The 15,429-nt window shown below is 37.9% G+C and overlaps 1 protein-coding gene across 2 annotated transcripts; it reads right to left on the bottom strand.

Moving 5' to 3' along the window:
- On the bottom strand, positions 1 to 14,932 carry znf271 (zinc finger protein 271). 2 transcript variants are annotated; one of them, XM_084102510.1, is made up of 13 exons: positions 14,869 to 14,932; positions 14,732 to 14,776; positions 14,251 to 14,394; positions 13,141 to 13,422; positions 10,826 to 11,248; positions 9,446 to 9,766; positions 7,962 to 8,477; positions 7,383 to 7,574; positions 4,997 to 5,350; positions 4,260 to 4,577; positions 2,526 to 3,128; positions 2,325 to 2,435; positions 1 to 1,159 (listed from the first exon to the last, which is right to left on the bottom strand). In XM_084102510.1, the coding sequence occupies exons 3-13, from the start codon at positions 14,375 to 14,377 to the stop codon at positions 1,044 to 1,046; spliced, it is 3,363 nt and encodes a 1,120-aa protein (XP_083958636.1). In that variant the 5' UTR covers positions 14,378 to 14,394; positions 14,732 to 14,776; positions 14,869 to 14,932; the 3' UTR covers positions 1 to 1,043. The 2 variants fall into 2 exon arrangements, with proteins under 2 accessions (XP_083958636.1, XP_083958637.1); XM_084102511.1 differs by having other exon boundaries at positions 1,065 to 1,186.
- Between the last annotated feature and the right edge of the window lie 497 nt (positions 14,933 to 15,429).

Raw genomic sequence — 15,429 nt, 5'->3', positions numbered from 1 at the left:
CTCTTTTAAACATTTATTTACATCTATTATGAGATGTCAGGTATAAAAGAAACAAATTATTACAAGAACTTTGGTGGTCAAAGTAATACATTATAATATTAATGCAATGAGCTGGTGGCTGTATACTTGCATGGCATTTAAGCAGATCCCGAATCTGCAGACTTTACATTTTCTACACTGACTTTTGAGGAAAAAATCTGTGGAATGGATTTAAAAACAGTAAAATGTATTAAATACAGCTTTGAGCTTAAAAATTCAACTGATGAATATGTAAAGGTCAGGAAATGTGTAGAATGACACACATATTTCGTAACAGGAACGTGATATTAAAGTTTTCGTACTATATTAGGCTTGTTCAATTCTCCTAGAGAGTTTAGCTCAGATGCAAACACCCTTGAACAAGCTAATAACGGTCTAAAGATTACTTGAAAATTACAGGCAGGTGAGCTTGATCATGGTTGGAACCTCAAGAGAAGATTTGAAGAACCCTCTACTATATCAACGTCCTTTTTGCATGTTCATTCAACAAGATTTAGCCAGTCTGAGTGCTGGAAATTCCTCTCTTTTCTCCCTGATGGAAGCTCTACTCACAGCAGATGCCAAACGTCAAGGCTTCTCTCCTGTATACATTTGGCGAAGATCTCCTATTTGGCAAAAGTTTATGTATACATCAACAAATTCACAAAAAATGTGTAGTAGGTCATTTTTGAGGCCTCCCGAATGTATAAAGTTATTCAGACTGGACGGTTGTCATCAGGAACACTGATCGGGATTGTTTTCCATCATCTTCACTGAACCTCCACAGGTGTCGTGTCAAATTCTTGATCAAAGTTTTTAGTCTCACTCAATACCACCTCTCTAATGAAGAGGATTCGAGTCTTCACGGATGAAGATCGGATTCTGGATTGAGTGTAGAATGCAATTTCTTTTCTTAAAAAATGCTTTTTTGGCATCAGGATTACTAGCAGTCCTTAATAAATGCTGCAGATTCTTCAATGTGCTCTGATGTTTGGCAAGGTGAGAAGCCCTGGTTTCCATCCACATCATTCATTTTTAAAAGTCTCAGATGAGACTGGACTAGAAGGAGCTGAGGAGACCGTAATAGCCTTCACGTCATCCATTATAGCAAAGCAGTTTTCTTCAGATTTCACTTGACATTCTGCAAAAACATACCAGTGTAGTTACACTGCAGGAAGAAGTAATAATTTCAGTCATTTTAATCTGCAGGGCTGCCCCGTAATAGTCGACTACCGACCTCAAATATGGCTAATCATTTGAAACATTAAAGTTGTAGCAAGTTTACTGCTCGCACTAATGCTAACCTAGATAACTGCGCTATTATTAGGTGTTAGTGCAGAGTGTGGAAGCTAAAGAAATACGGTATGACATGGAGGCATCGGCACAATCACTTGCAATTTTTCCCTCTAATAACAACGTCGTCATTTTTGGTCATATAGAGAAGAGTAATACGTCATTCGAAACTTTATCTATAAAAAGCTTGAAATGTCTACTTTTAAATTAACCAATTCAAATAAAACAAATGGCTACTCTCTGATTATGTAATCCGTATGAATGGTGCATTTCCTCCAATGCGGAGATGGCGAGTCAGCATCGTCAAATTCATCTTTGCACCCGACACGGACTCAGAAAACACTAGTTTATTAAATGTCTCCTTGCTATTTTTTCTGACACATTCATAATCAACTTGTGCCATGCTTTGCTGCAAGCTAGACTATATATTATGCCTATATATAGCCTTTATTAAAGGCTCATTGTGGTTTAGTAATTAAATTATTATAAAGTGCGATTAGTCGACTAATGGCTTAAATGAGCGACTACTAGTCGACTGGAAAAATCTTTAGTCGCGGGCAGCCCTATTAATTTGACATGTTGATTGTCTGTGAAGGCAAATTTCAACACTGAATTTTTTCAAAATCTATTTTTATTTTTATTTTTACAAGCTTTCACTGGGAATGTGAGTGCAAATTTGACCATACAAGTTGTAAACAAAATCAGTTGTGCATGATGCAGAGTTTATTTCCAAAGTACAAAGAAGAAGTGTTTGATATGGTGTCAGTCCTGTTTATGGATATGAAGCTTGTGTTCTTGTAGCCAAAAAGTACAATAGTTAGATGAAAATGCTGAAAAAGGCGAAATGTTTCTTAGAATACACAGAAGTGTGCGCCATCTTTATGACCACACATTTAATTGGTTTTGAAGGAGAGGCTGGTGGCTACTTTCTCTAATCTATCGAACCACGTAAGAGAAATACACATTATATTTTTTTTGAATTAGCTGTTTATAATAACCTAAGCCATACTCACCGTACTCATCACCAGACTCTGGTTCTTGCTTAACTTCTACAGTTGCGTTAGAAGGGCCTACGCCAACGGTGACCTTCACAACCTCCTTTGTTGCAGGTAAATCCTTCCCCTCTGTAAAACATTCATGTTAAATTTAGACAGTAAATAGAAAGTCTTACTGGTTCTGAATGTCATGAAGGCGTGTAAATGACGACAGAATACCTGCATGCATTACACGCAGGTGTTTTTTCATGGATGATGAATGAGCGAAGAACTTGAGGCATATGGGGCACTGGTAAGGCTTCTCCCCCGTGTGACTTCGCAGATGTACAGATAAATGCGCGAACTGTCGGTAGCTCTTCTTGCACTGAGGACACTGGTACGGCTTCTCTCCGGTGTGAACCCTCTGATGGACCACCAAATCTTTAGCTTGGCCAAAACTCTTCCCACATTCAGGGCACTCGAATTTGGGTTTATTCTCCTTGGAGTGAGTCCGCAGGTGGACCTTCAGGTGTCCCGCCTGACTGAAAACCTTATCGCACTGAGGGCACTCGTGCTTTTCTTCGGTGTGTGTGCGTCGGTGCAGAACCAGACTGCTGGGATGACTGAAGCTGCGCTCACACTGCGAGCACTGGAAGAGTTCATCGCCGCGGTCGTAATGGTGCCGGCGCTGATGACGTGCGAGGTCCGAAAGTTTGACGAATCCTCTCCCGCACTCGGAGCATTTGTGAGGTCGTTCTCCTTCATGGACATAGCGCACATGTTTCCTGAGGCCAGCCGCTTGAGTAAACGTCTTCAGACACAAACTGCATGTGTGAGACACCCCTGGAATTATAACATACAATGTTAATAATAAAATATTTATTAACATTTTCATTTAATTAATTTAATTACTCCGTGACCATTTTCATGAAACGGCTGAAGACACATCTTTTTTGGCAACACTTGATCCATTAATACTAACACTTTATCTTCTATTCTTTATGTATTATCAAAAAAAAAAAAAAAAAAGTGCACGTACTGCGTTAGATTAAACTGGGAGGGGTCATAGCACTTGCATATTGTTGTCCTATTGTTAGTTTCACTGTTTCTATTGTTCTCATTTATAAGTCGCTTGGAATAAAAGCGTCTGCTAAATGAATAAATGTAAATGTAAATAATTTATATTTATTCAATAACTATAACCTCTGATGACGTTTTGTCAGAAATGCAACATTTGAGCTTGTGATGCATTGATTGTAATTCCAGTGTAGTGTGTAACCTATATACATTTTTTGCCACAGATAGAAAATGAACAGTTGCAAAGCACCACATCTAAGACAAAAATGTACTTTGCAAAATAATGCATTATGCAAATATTTGTTTTATGTGAATCAAAGAGAAACTGAAGAACTCCTAAAGTAAACGTTCAGTAAGAAATTTACCATCAGGCATTCATTTTTTTATAACCTCAACTCCAAAAATGTACGAGGTGACATATTACTGACACCCAAAAATGAAAATGCTGTCATCATTTACTCTTCCTTATGTTGTTTCAAACCTGTATGGGTGAGTTTCTTCGGTTGAACTAAAAGAAAGATATTTTGAAGAGTGTTTATAGTCATTGACTTCCATAATAGGAAAAAAATAAATACTATGGAAGTCGATGACTTGCCATCAACTTTCTGGTTCAAGAACTTTCAAGATTCTTCAAAATATCTTCTCTTTAGTTCAACATAAGAAAGAAACTCATACAGGTTTGAAACAACATAAGGGTGAGTAAATGATAACAGAATTTAAATTTTTGGGTGAACTATCCCTTTAAGTCACCTAAACAAATGTATAAAGACTGGGGAAAAAAACATGTCTTTTGCCTCAAAAAAGAAATATTTATTTCAAAGCATTAAAAATGCGTAAACAACACTTCTTTATGGTATACATGCTTCTGATAGCTAGCCACCCCTTACAGCGTCTTACCTGTATGAAATGCATCTTGGTGTTTTTTGAGACTTGCTTCAGAGAGGAAGGTTTCGTCACACATCGAGCACTGGAGCGGGTTCTGGCCCGGGTGGCCGCTCTGGTGGGCGATCAGGTTTCTCCTCCAGCGAAAGCTCAGGCCGCACTGAGAGCACTTGTACGGTCTCTCTCCTGTGTGAATCCGCAGGTGAATTTTAAACATACAATTCTGACTGAATCTTTTCCCACAATGAGAGCATTCGAATGGCTTCTCCTGCAAGTCCACTTTTGGTCCACCTGCTGGTCTCTCCGCTCCACTTTGCTTCTTTGTGGAAGCTTCTGGAAAACAAAGAGAAAATAATCCGTAAAAAAAATTTTTTAATCATCAAAAAAAAACGTATAAAGAAAGTAGTGCTGCCGGGCAACAATTAAACACGATTAAACGCATCCAAAATAAAAGTTTGTGTTTACATAATATATGTGTGTGTACGGTGTATAATTATTTTTTATGTATAAATACACACATGCATATATTTAAGATTTTTTTTTTATTTATATATATATATAATAAATTATATATAAATATATATACAGTATATGTGTGTGTGTATTTATACATACAAAATAATTATACACAGTACACACAAATATATTATGTAAACGCAAACTTTTATTTTGGATGTGATTAATCGTTGCCCTGCACTAAAAGAAAAATACGATTTTTGAGGACTGACATTTGTGAGAAACGTCAAACTTACTTTCATGAATTCGCATGTGAGCTCGGAGGAAGCTGGGCCGCCCGAACCCCTTGAAGCAAACAGGGCAGTTGTGTGGCCTCACTCCTGTGTGAACTTCCAGATGTTTTTTCAAGTCTCCAGGGGTATAAAAGCTCTTACTGCACACAAAGCACAGGAACGACCTCTCTCCTGTGTGAGTTTTAATGTGCACAACCAAAGCTGATCGCTGACGGAAGCTTTTGTTACATGTGGGACAGTTGAAGGGTCTTTCACCCGTGTGAATCCGCTCATGCTGTAACAAGCCTTGGCGTCGACCAAACTTCCTCCCGCAATAAGAGCAGGGGAAGCACTTGCCCTCGAGGTCAGCATGCTGATCTGTTCAAATGACAAAGGAGGATCCATATTATCAAAACCACTATAAAACTCTTAGCTTCTGCGTCAACTCTGTTACCATCAGCACTCAACCCTGTTACAATACCGTAGAGTATTATAGAAAACAATTCTGCAAAACTGCTTTATCTTTTCAGGAAGTGAACTCTCCAAGGACAAGTATCTGTGCCTATTTTGTCATCAAATAATTAAAATGTCAACCCTGTTACCAGGATATTTTATAGTAAACAAATTATTTTTTGAAAAATGCATAGTTGTAGAAATATAATTACATCTTTTTTTTTTTAATAAACACTTTTAGTGCCAAAGAAATAAGAAATGCATTCTAAGTGTCAGATTCTTAGTGCCTAAGAAATGGCTGTCAATCCTATTACCATCAGCACTCACCCCCGTTACAACACCGTAGTATTATAGAAAACAATTCTGCAAAACTGCTTTATCTTTTCAGGAAGTGAACTCTCCAACCACAAGTATCTGCGCCTATTTTGTCATCAAATAATTAAAATGTCAACCCTGTTACCAGGATATTTTATCATAAACAAAGGACTTTTGAAAAATGCATAGTTGTAGAAATATCTTCTTTTTTTTACATTCTAAATAAACACTATTAGTGCCAAGGCTAAGAAATGTCTGTCAGTCCTATTACCATCATCACTTACCCCTGTTACAATACCGTAGTATTATAGAAAACAATTCTGTAAAACTACTTTATCCTTTCAGGAAATAAACTCTCCAAAAAAAATATTATTCATCAATTATTAAAAGGTCAACCCTGCTACCAGGATTTTTTTATAGTAAACAAATGATTTTTGAAAAGTGGATATTCTTAGAAATCTTTTAGTGCCAAGACTATGAAACGGATGTCAACCCTGTTATCATAATCACTCATCCCATTACAATATTGTAGTATTATTTAAAAAAAAAACAGTTCTGCAAAACTATTTTATGTTTTCAGGAAGTGAACTCTCCAAAGACAAGTATCTGTGCCTTTTTCTCATTAAATTCAACCAAGTGTTAGCCAAGTTAACAGGAATTATTGAGTGGATATTTGTGGAAATATCAGCATACCCGGTTACCTTTTTGAATTTTACATCAGGTTATTTCTGAAGGTTATATAAGTTTATATGTAGTTATTAAAGGGATAGTTCGCCCAAAAATGATATTTAAGCCATGATTTACTCACCCTCAAGCCGTTCGAGATGCATATTTCAATCTTTTTTCAGACGAACACATTTTCAGTTATTTTAGAAAATGTCTTAGATCTTTCAGTGGTTATAATGTGAAGCAATGGGGTCCAGCTGATTCAAGTCGCAAAATGTGCATGCATCCTTCACAAAAATAATCCATCCGGCTCCAGGGGGATAAACGAAGGCCTTCTGAGGGTAATCCGTGCAGTTTTGTCGTAAAAATATACATATTTAAAACTTTATAAACGAAAATAACTGGCTTCCGGTGGCGGTCGGCGCGCGTTCATGGAGATGAATGACGTCGTGACGTAGAGCGAACTGGCTCTCTGGCTGCGCTGTCACGCTCGGTCTACGTCACGACGCTTCCTGCGTTACGTCCTACGTCATATGCCAGCAACCATCTCCATGAACGCGCACCGACCGCCACCGGAAGCCAGTTATTTTCGTTTATAAAGTTTTAAATATGTATATTTTTACGACAAAACTGCACGGATTACCCTCAGAAGGCCTTCGTTTATCCCCCTGGAGCCGGATGGATTATTTTTGTGAAGGATGCATGCACATTTTGCGACTTGAATCTGCTGGACCCCATTGCTTCACATTATAACCACTGAAAGATCTAAGACATTTTCTAAAATAACTGAAAATGTGTTCGTCTGAAAAAAGATTGACATATGCATCTCGAACGGCTTGAGGGTGAGTAAATCATGGCTTAAATATCATTTTTGGGCGAACTATCCCTTTAAGGGTGGAACAACACAATGTATTTCTTATCTTCATTCAAGAAAAGAAAAGCCAATATTGTAATGTGTCCTGGGAGGTCCTCCTACCTGGATGAAATATAAGCTGATGTCTTTTCAGGGAAATTGCGAGCGAGAAGGTTTTGTTGCATATGGCACAATGATAAAGCCTCGGATGATCTGTCAGCTCTGAGCTGGAGCTCTGATCAGCATCATGGTCTTCACTCACTGATGGACTGAGTCCTGTCCCAGTCTCTAATAGATGATCCCCTGTGCTCATTTCTGCAAAACATGTCCAGACACATTACTATGCATTTATGCTATATTAAGACACAATGTTACTACATAAACTGGCCATAAAAAAACAACGGTAACACTTTACAATAAGGTTCAATTATTAAACATTAGTTAATGTATTAACTAACATGAACTTACCATGAGCAATACAGTATTTATTCATCTTTGTTAACATAAGTTAATAAAAATACAGCTGTTCAATATTTGTTCAGGTTAGTTCACAGTGCATTAACTAATGTTTACACGATTTTAATAAAGCATTAGTAAATGTTGAAATTAACATTAACGAATGCTGTATAAGCGCAGCTCATTATTAGTTAATGTTAACTAATGAACCTTATTAAGTGTTGCCAAAACAACTAGAGAACATACTGTCTACCGAAGCTCCAGGGTTCCCAGAAAGCATTGCTGAGAGCTGTGATGACACAGAAACACCACAGACATCTTCCACGTCACTCTCTTCACCCTGTTCCCCCTCTTTAGGAACGAGCTCATCCGCGTCGGCGATCAGAACATCTCGCTCCTGCAACTTGTTCAGATGGGACTGCATGTGTGCTTGCAGGCTACTGGGCCGAGGGAAGCTTTTCGAGCACAAAGGACATCTGTGGGGTCTCACGCCAGTGTGAGTTCCCATGTGAGTCTTCAGATCCCCCGAACCATAAAACCGTCTGAAGCAAACGAAACATTCGAAAGGCTTTTCTCCAGTGTGAATTTTCCTATGCACGATCAACACTGAACGCTGCCTGAAACTTTTATTGCACACAGTGCAGCGGAACGGTCTCTCCCCGGTGTGAATGCGTTTATGCTGCTCCATATCTTGGTGTCGTCCAAATATTTTCCCACAGTACGGACAGGTAAAGCGCTTCCTTTCAGCAACACTCAAACGTTCTGTTGAAAGAAAGAAACCAACAGGATTTTCAATGATGACAGACAAAAGAAACAGATGTAAACAGCAAACCCAACGACATATTGTATTGAGCAATGCTATTGGTTAATTAACTCCGGGGTTCTCAAGCAGGAGAGGGCCTAAAGATGACTTAAAAGATGATTTAAAGCATTTAAATAAACTAAAACAACTAAAAATCAAGATTTTCTGCTTTTTAGACATTGTTTTGTCTTGAAAAACATGGATAAATTAGGTAGCCTGATTTTAAAAGTTTGTTTTTTTTAGACCTGGTTAAGCCATGCAAATTATTAAAATATGAAAACGGCATTGGCGTTTTTATAACGAATATACATTTTTCTGGTTACGCCAAGCTCTAAAATATGTTATCAAGTAGAAATTAAGAACCACTGTGCTAGAAGGTCCTCAAAAATGTTTAAAATTGTGTAAAAATGGAAAACTATTACAAATAATAACAATAACAATAGGTTTTATAATCAGAAATTAATTTGAAGAGTTCAGATGCAAAAGTGCCGTCTGAAATTTTCTTCTAGAATGATCATTTTTATCAAGCTCGTATATTTAAGTTCAGTAATGGCAATGAAAATTACCTATTAATAGTCATTTAAGTGAAATTACTGAACTTTAATATATACGAGCTTGATAAAAATGATCATTCTAGAAGAAAATTTCAGACGGCACTTTTGCATCTGAACTCTTCATTTACTCTAGAAACAAATAAAAAGCACAAAAAAAGAAGAAACTTAACAGAAAGTAAATATTTTATAGATATATTTTTCACAAATGTGTCTTTCTTTATATTTCAGAAAGGGCGACTCTTGCAGGGATCATCATATTTAGAGGACTGTGGCATTAAAAAGCTTGAAAATCCCTGATTAACTAATATCTGTAACCTTTGAAACGGAGATGGCGCCATCATAAAGCCTCACAGGAGGTGTTTTTCCATCCTCACCTGGATGAGCGACTCGCTGATGCTTTATCAGGGAGAAGGAGAGAGAAAACCTCCTGTCACAGAGCGTGCACTGGTACGGCCTCTCCTCTGTGTGATGAGTGCGGTGGTGTTTTTTAAGGTTCACTGCTTGACTGAAGTATTTCCCGCACTGGGAGCACTGGTAAGGCCTCTCTCCGGTGTGAACGCGCAGATGGATCCGAAGCTTTGCTTGCTTATGAAACCTCTTCCCACACTGATTGCACTGGTGTGGCTTGTCTTCCTCGTGAAGTTGCTGGAGAGCAGTAAACTCTTCCTCTTGAAGACGGTTACGTGTTCCAGTGCCTAGAAGAGCAAATGACGCAATGTTAATAGCATATGTGGAGTGGGATGGAAAATGAGATTTCAAGCTGGCTTATGCTATTATATTTTGGTAGAAACTGCATCCCAAAGTGCTTACTATCCACCCTAAGTGAGATTAGAATAACGTCCTAAAGCATAGTCTGTTGACTATTAGTTTGTTGGTCTATTACTTCTGGTAGATTTTCGAAGTATGGATCCATGCTTATTCTAACGGCTAATATTGCCTATGTCCCATTTGGATGAGGATTTGGATCAGAACTACAAACATGAATGAAAAGAACTACAAATATGGCGGATGTGCGAAGGATTAAGCAGAGATGCCCTGAAACAAAGGGGTTTTACTAATAATAAATATCTTATCTGATGAAAAATATATATTTAAAGAGGACCTATTGTATTTTTTTACATTTTCAACGTTCATTACTGTGTAATGTTGCTGTTTGAGCATGAAAAAAGGTCATAATATTCCTCATTTAACTAATTAATATGCAGAATAAAGGGGCGGGGCCTGGTTGTGTTAGTTAGTAGTGCAATTCCACTTTCTGCTCGTGATCTACTAATAACGCACAAATGAAAGAACACAGACGCAGTCCATAATCACCAACACAATCTAACAAGAGCAGCGCAAATTAGCGTCTGGTTTAAAACATGCTTTTTTGGGCGGTAAATAATGGAGCAAACACCAGTAAATTGACTAGCGCAAACCTTAGTAAATCATCTTGCGTGATTCATTTAAATACTCTCCTCCCATTAATTTTGCGTCTGAAAGGGAAACTCCTACAAATGCATATGCAACAAGGTCAGCCGCTAAAATAACCCTGTCCACGCCTTTTCAACGCTAATTTTACACTGCTTGTCTTTAGTAAATCCTGACAGTAGTTTTTAACACCAAAAGAGGGTTTGTGTTGAATCAAGCTTGTAAATCTGGCCCTTAGTATAAAGTGGGACCGGGCAAGTAAGCGAACTGGGATGCAGAATATGATAATCATGGTAAGGTTTCTGTTAGACATAACTATACATAGATATACTTATTAGACTCACTCTTTTCAGCAGAAAGTGCAGAATCCCGAGAGAGCTCAGGTGAAGGAGATGGAGCTCTCTCAGACACTTTCTGTTGAGTTTGGGCATCGTGTTCATTAGATGATTCGCTCTCAATACTGTCCACAAGGTCCAGAGAGTGTGATTCAATGTTGTCCTTAAGTGCGTCAGTTTGTAAGTGTTTGTGCAGATCTTCAGAGACCACAGAAGTGCAAGGCCTCTCGTCGTCACGAGCGTCTGCATGGTTCACGTCGTCTGATTCAGAGAGGGTCTGATGGTGAGACCGTGTGAAGCTGTTCACACAGTCAGGGCAGCGGTGGGATATCTCTCCGGTGTGTGTCAGCTCATGTTCCTCAAGCTGACAGGCAAAGTTTTTCCCACATTCAACACAAATTAAGCACTTGCCCTCCGTACTAACATCTTGACCTGCAAAAAGAGAGGATGCTTTATTCTGATTGGTCAAAATCTCTGCCTATCAATATTATAAAATAAGCCCCTGCATGATGATGATTTACCGAACACCGATTACCCTGGTAGGTTTTATTTTGCGATTGTGGCCTTTAATGAATGTATAATATAATGACTGTTATCGCTGAAAGGTTTAATAAAGTGAATTCAATCTAAATTAAGCACTGATTTCTGTGTTTATATTTGGATTATGTAACTGAAATGTAACTAGATTAAATTGTAATCAAATCTGACTGGATGGGCCAATAAACTGCCAGGACCCACAGAGGTTTCAGGTGTTTTTTTACAACCTTAAAGTCCCCCTGTGGTGAAAATCCAGCTTTTAATGTTGTTTATGTGTCTATGTGGTGTTTTTAATCTGCTTTAAGACAAACCATGTGTAAATTCATAAGTCGACAGCATTGCTGAGTATTTTCTCCTTAAAACTGCAGTGAACCAAAGACAGTCTCAAAAACACGCTTTGAAATCGCTGGTGTTTCTGACGTCACAAACTACCTTGTAACCAATCAGATCAACGTGTGATCGTCAACCAGTGGATCTCTGAGCTGAGTGAGTGAGTGGAGGCGGGGCTCAAGGTAGTTTGTGACGTCAGAAACATCAGTGATTTCAAACTGTGTTTTTGAGACTGTCTTTGGTTCCCCTGTAGTCAATTTTATCCCTTAAAACTCACCTTTGATCACCAAAATTACACATTTAAATGTTTTTTCCTTCTTAACCCTTTAGAACCGGCTGTGTCGTCGCCGACACATACCAGCAAGCTGTATTCATTTTACCGTAACTCTTCAACCGTTTGCACTATCAAAACCATTCAAATTGCCCCTGACAGTAGACAACACGCGCTTTTCGGCAATATACGGCTTATTACGGTAATTTCATGCTTTCTGTTTGCAAATGACAGCAGCGCGGGAAGGAAGGATTTGAACAGAGAGATACGACGCGCGGCAGGTTAGAGTGTTTTGGATTGCATAAAATAATAAGAAACGAACAAATGCATGGCAAAAGAAGTGTTAGACAGCAGAAGAGGGGATTGGGATGATTTTTAATGAAACTTGGGAGGCGGATGGCCGTTACTCGTTCACGTATCTAAGCATGTGGTGAGTGCATGTGTATGTGTGCGTGCCGCCTTTTTCTGTTTTTTTCTAAATAAAATCAGTAAATTTATTCTCGTTTTTTTCTATTTATAAACTCACCACACACAATAATGGTCAATAACTGTAATTTGTTGAAAGCTAATCTTTTTCTGAAAAAGATGACACCATGCACATGAAGATTTTTCAGTAAAAAAAATCAAAATATGTGAAAAACACATATTTTAGCTTCAGGTTCTAAAGGGTTAATGCCTTAAAATAGCTTGAATGTAAATTAAACTAAGGGTGTAGAGTTCCATTCAAGCTATTTTAAGGCATGAAGGAAAAAACATTTAAATATGTAATTTTGGTGATCAAAGGTGAGTTTTAAGGGATAAAATTGACTACAGGGAGACTTTAAGTAGATGTTACAGTAGCTATGTTTCCATCCGCCTGTTTTATGAAAAACGCTGGATGGAAATGGCAATATGCACATAATTTCTAAAAATGTGCATAAAAAACTTCATCAGATAAGACGACATGCACATAAACTGCAATGGAAACACATTTACTGAATAAATGCGCAATAAAAAGTGCCTCAACAGATCATGTGATCAGGAAACGTTGCAACTTTGGATGGAAACATAGTTGGTGTTACAGTATGTATCCACAGTAAAAGGGGATTTTAGCAGTCCACGTTCTCTTGGGCCTAACAACACCCCGAAACTATGGAAAAATCATAGAATCTAATCTCTTATTGTCTGCAGTCTCAACATTTTGTACCTTGATGAAATGCACGCAGATGTCTTCTCAAGGAGGACAACAGGGCGAAGTTCTTCACACAGATCGTACAGTGGAAGGCCTTTGCATCCGTATGGACAATCTGGTGAGTCTTGAGGTCTCTTTCCCGGGTGAAAGTCTTTGCGCACACCAAGCACTCGAAAGGCCTCTCTCCGGTGTGAATCCGCACATGTTCGGACAGATGCTGAATACGGGAAAACCCCTTCCCGCACTGAGAGCACTGAAACGGCCTCGCTCTGGCAGAAACACTCTTCGCGTGCTCGTCTGTGGTGACATTCGAAAAGGAAAATGATTGTGTTATGTTGTCTCTCTCAACAAATACACACATCTATTCAATATATTTGACAGGTAAACAATAAGAGTGTTTCTGATTACATATCATAGCTGCAGGATTGCAGCATAAAACGGTCGGATAAAACAGGAATCCAGTTGTACTCTATAGGCCAGGGGTTTTGATGCCACGGACCCCTAAATATGATGTTCCCTTAGCGAGGAACTCCTTTCCTAACTAATATATACACTGCCCAGCACAAAAATAAAAGTCGCTGTTTGGATGTAAATAGGCAAATGCTTAACAGTCAATATTGGATCATTATTGCAGTGATTGTTGTGTTTCTAGCATGTTATATGTTTGGCAACAGTTCTTCTAATCATAATTGATGGACAGTGTAGCATTTAATTTCTTAAGCAATCGTGTAGGAAGACACATCATGGCCATATTCCAGGATGAAAATGTTGACCAAAAATGTATGCACCTCTTGATGGGAATGAATATTGTGATGTTATTTCCATCAAGTGGTGAATACATTTTTGGTCATAATTTTTGTAATATCGTTAGGTTATTTATTTATTTTATTTTTTAAATAAATAAATATTATATTAATTTGGTTTTATAAATTTATTTGCACATTTTTTTCGCTGAACTTTTTCTTTGACCCAGCACTACTTTGAGGCACACGGAAAAATGAAAATCAAAGTCAAGGCAATTTAGACTTTTCACAAATAGCCAGTGCAGAATCAAACTGTGCTTATCATACAGTAGTGAATGAATGCTGTATGCCTAATGTATAACGTAAACTCCTGCATTCTCACCCAGATCAAACGCAGCAGCTGATGTGTGTAGATCAAGTGTCCTCGCCTGTTCTTCAGTGCTACGGCCAGCTGATGGAAACACACACACTTCTTCTGGGTCACCGAAGGACTTCATGCTCAGATCCATGGCTTACTGTCGAAAACCTAGAGGAGAACGACATTTTATCATCTAAACAGTGTTTTGTTTTGTTTTTTTAGGAAAATGCACTAGAGTGTTACTCTAGTACAGTGATGACATAAAAATGTAAAACTGTGGGTTGCAGTAAATTACTACAATTTTCATGTACCATGGTATTTGCATGGGTACTGCAAAATACTATAGCCTACTATAATATCAAGGAATTACCATGATAGGCAATTTGTCTAAAGAGATGGTAATACCCTGAATAATCTATATATATTCTGAAATTATTGTTGTATTATATTATGTATGTCTTAATGTCTATATGACAACAAAATCAAAGCTGGAGACAGAACAAACCTCCTTTAGTTGCTACATGTCAGCACACAGTTAAAGGCGCATTATCTGTCATTCAGGAAGATGAAAGACAAAAATAAACATTAGCTGCGTCACAACACAGAGACACAAATGTGAAGTTCATGCAGAAGAAGCCTCACCTTTTCTGTGTCTCATCACACAATTATCATGCACGTCCACGGACTGACAACCCGGAAATGACTGGAGGTTACTGTCTTTTCAAAATAAAAGTCAATCACAAAAATACACTTGACCGAATACACCAAGTAAATATTTATGTTATGTCCATTTTAATCTTGCAACAAACATTCAGCATGTCTAAAAATGTACTTGGACACCAACATAAACATTGTTTAAATGTTATTACATCCTATAACTAATTTTTCAAACAAGCAGTATTTTAAAGAAAGATATGCCTAATACAAACACTTCGTCAAACCAAACATTATAAACGTTATAACATAATACAGATAAAACTGTAGTTGTACAGTTCACAATGATGATAAAAAATATGGTGACACTTTATGGTTGTTAAACGTTAGTGTAATAATGTGCTTATTTAATTAACTTATTTTGGGTGCACCACACTCTCTTTCTGAGAAAATTAAATGCTATTACTATACGAATTTACATTATGACACATATTTTGCTGGCATCCTGACTGTGTACTTAACATTAGGAACTTGATGTGTAATATCAGT

This window comes from Abramis brama (assembly GCF_963993115.1).
Source record: "Abramis brama genome assembly, chromosome: 24".
Taxonomy (NCBI): Eukaryota; Metazoa; Chordata; class Actinopteri; order Cypriniformes; family Leuciscidae; genus Abramis; species Abramis brama.
This window is presented reverse-complemented; position numbering and strand designations above follow the sequence as displayed.

Bases quoted from the DNA above. Each gene is read 5' to 3' on its own strand.
- znf271 (XM_084102510.1), bottom strand. From the start codon at position 14,377: ATGGATCTGAGCATGAAGTCCTTCGGTGACCCAGAAGAAGTGTGTGTG. The intron at 3,129-4,259 runs GTAAGACGCTGT...TTATAATTCCAG, and splicing joins CCAAGATGCATTTCATACAG to GGGTGTCTCACACATGCAGT. The intron at 2,436-2,525 runs GTATTCTGTCGT...AATGTTTTACAG, and splicing joins CCTGCGTGTAATGCATGCAG to AGGGGAAGGATTTACCTGCA.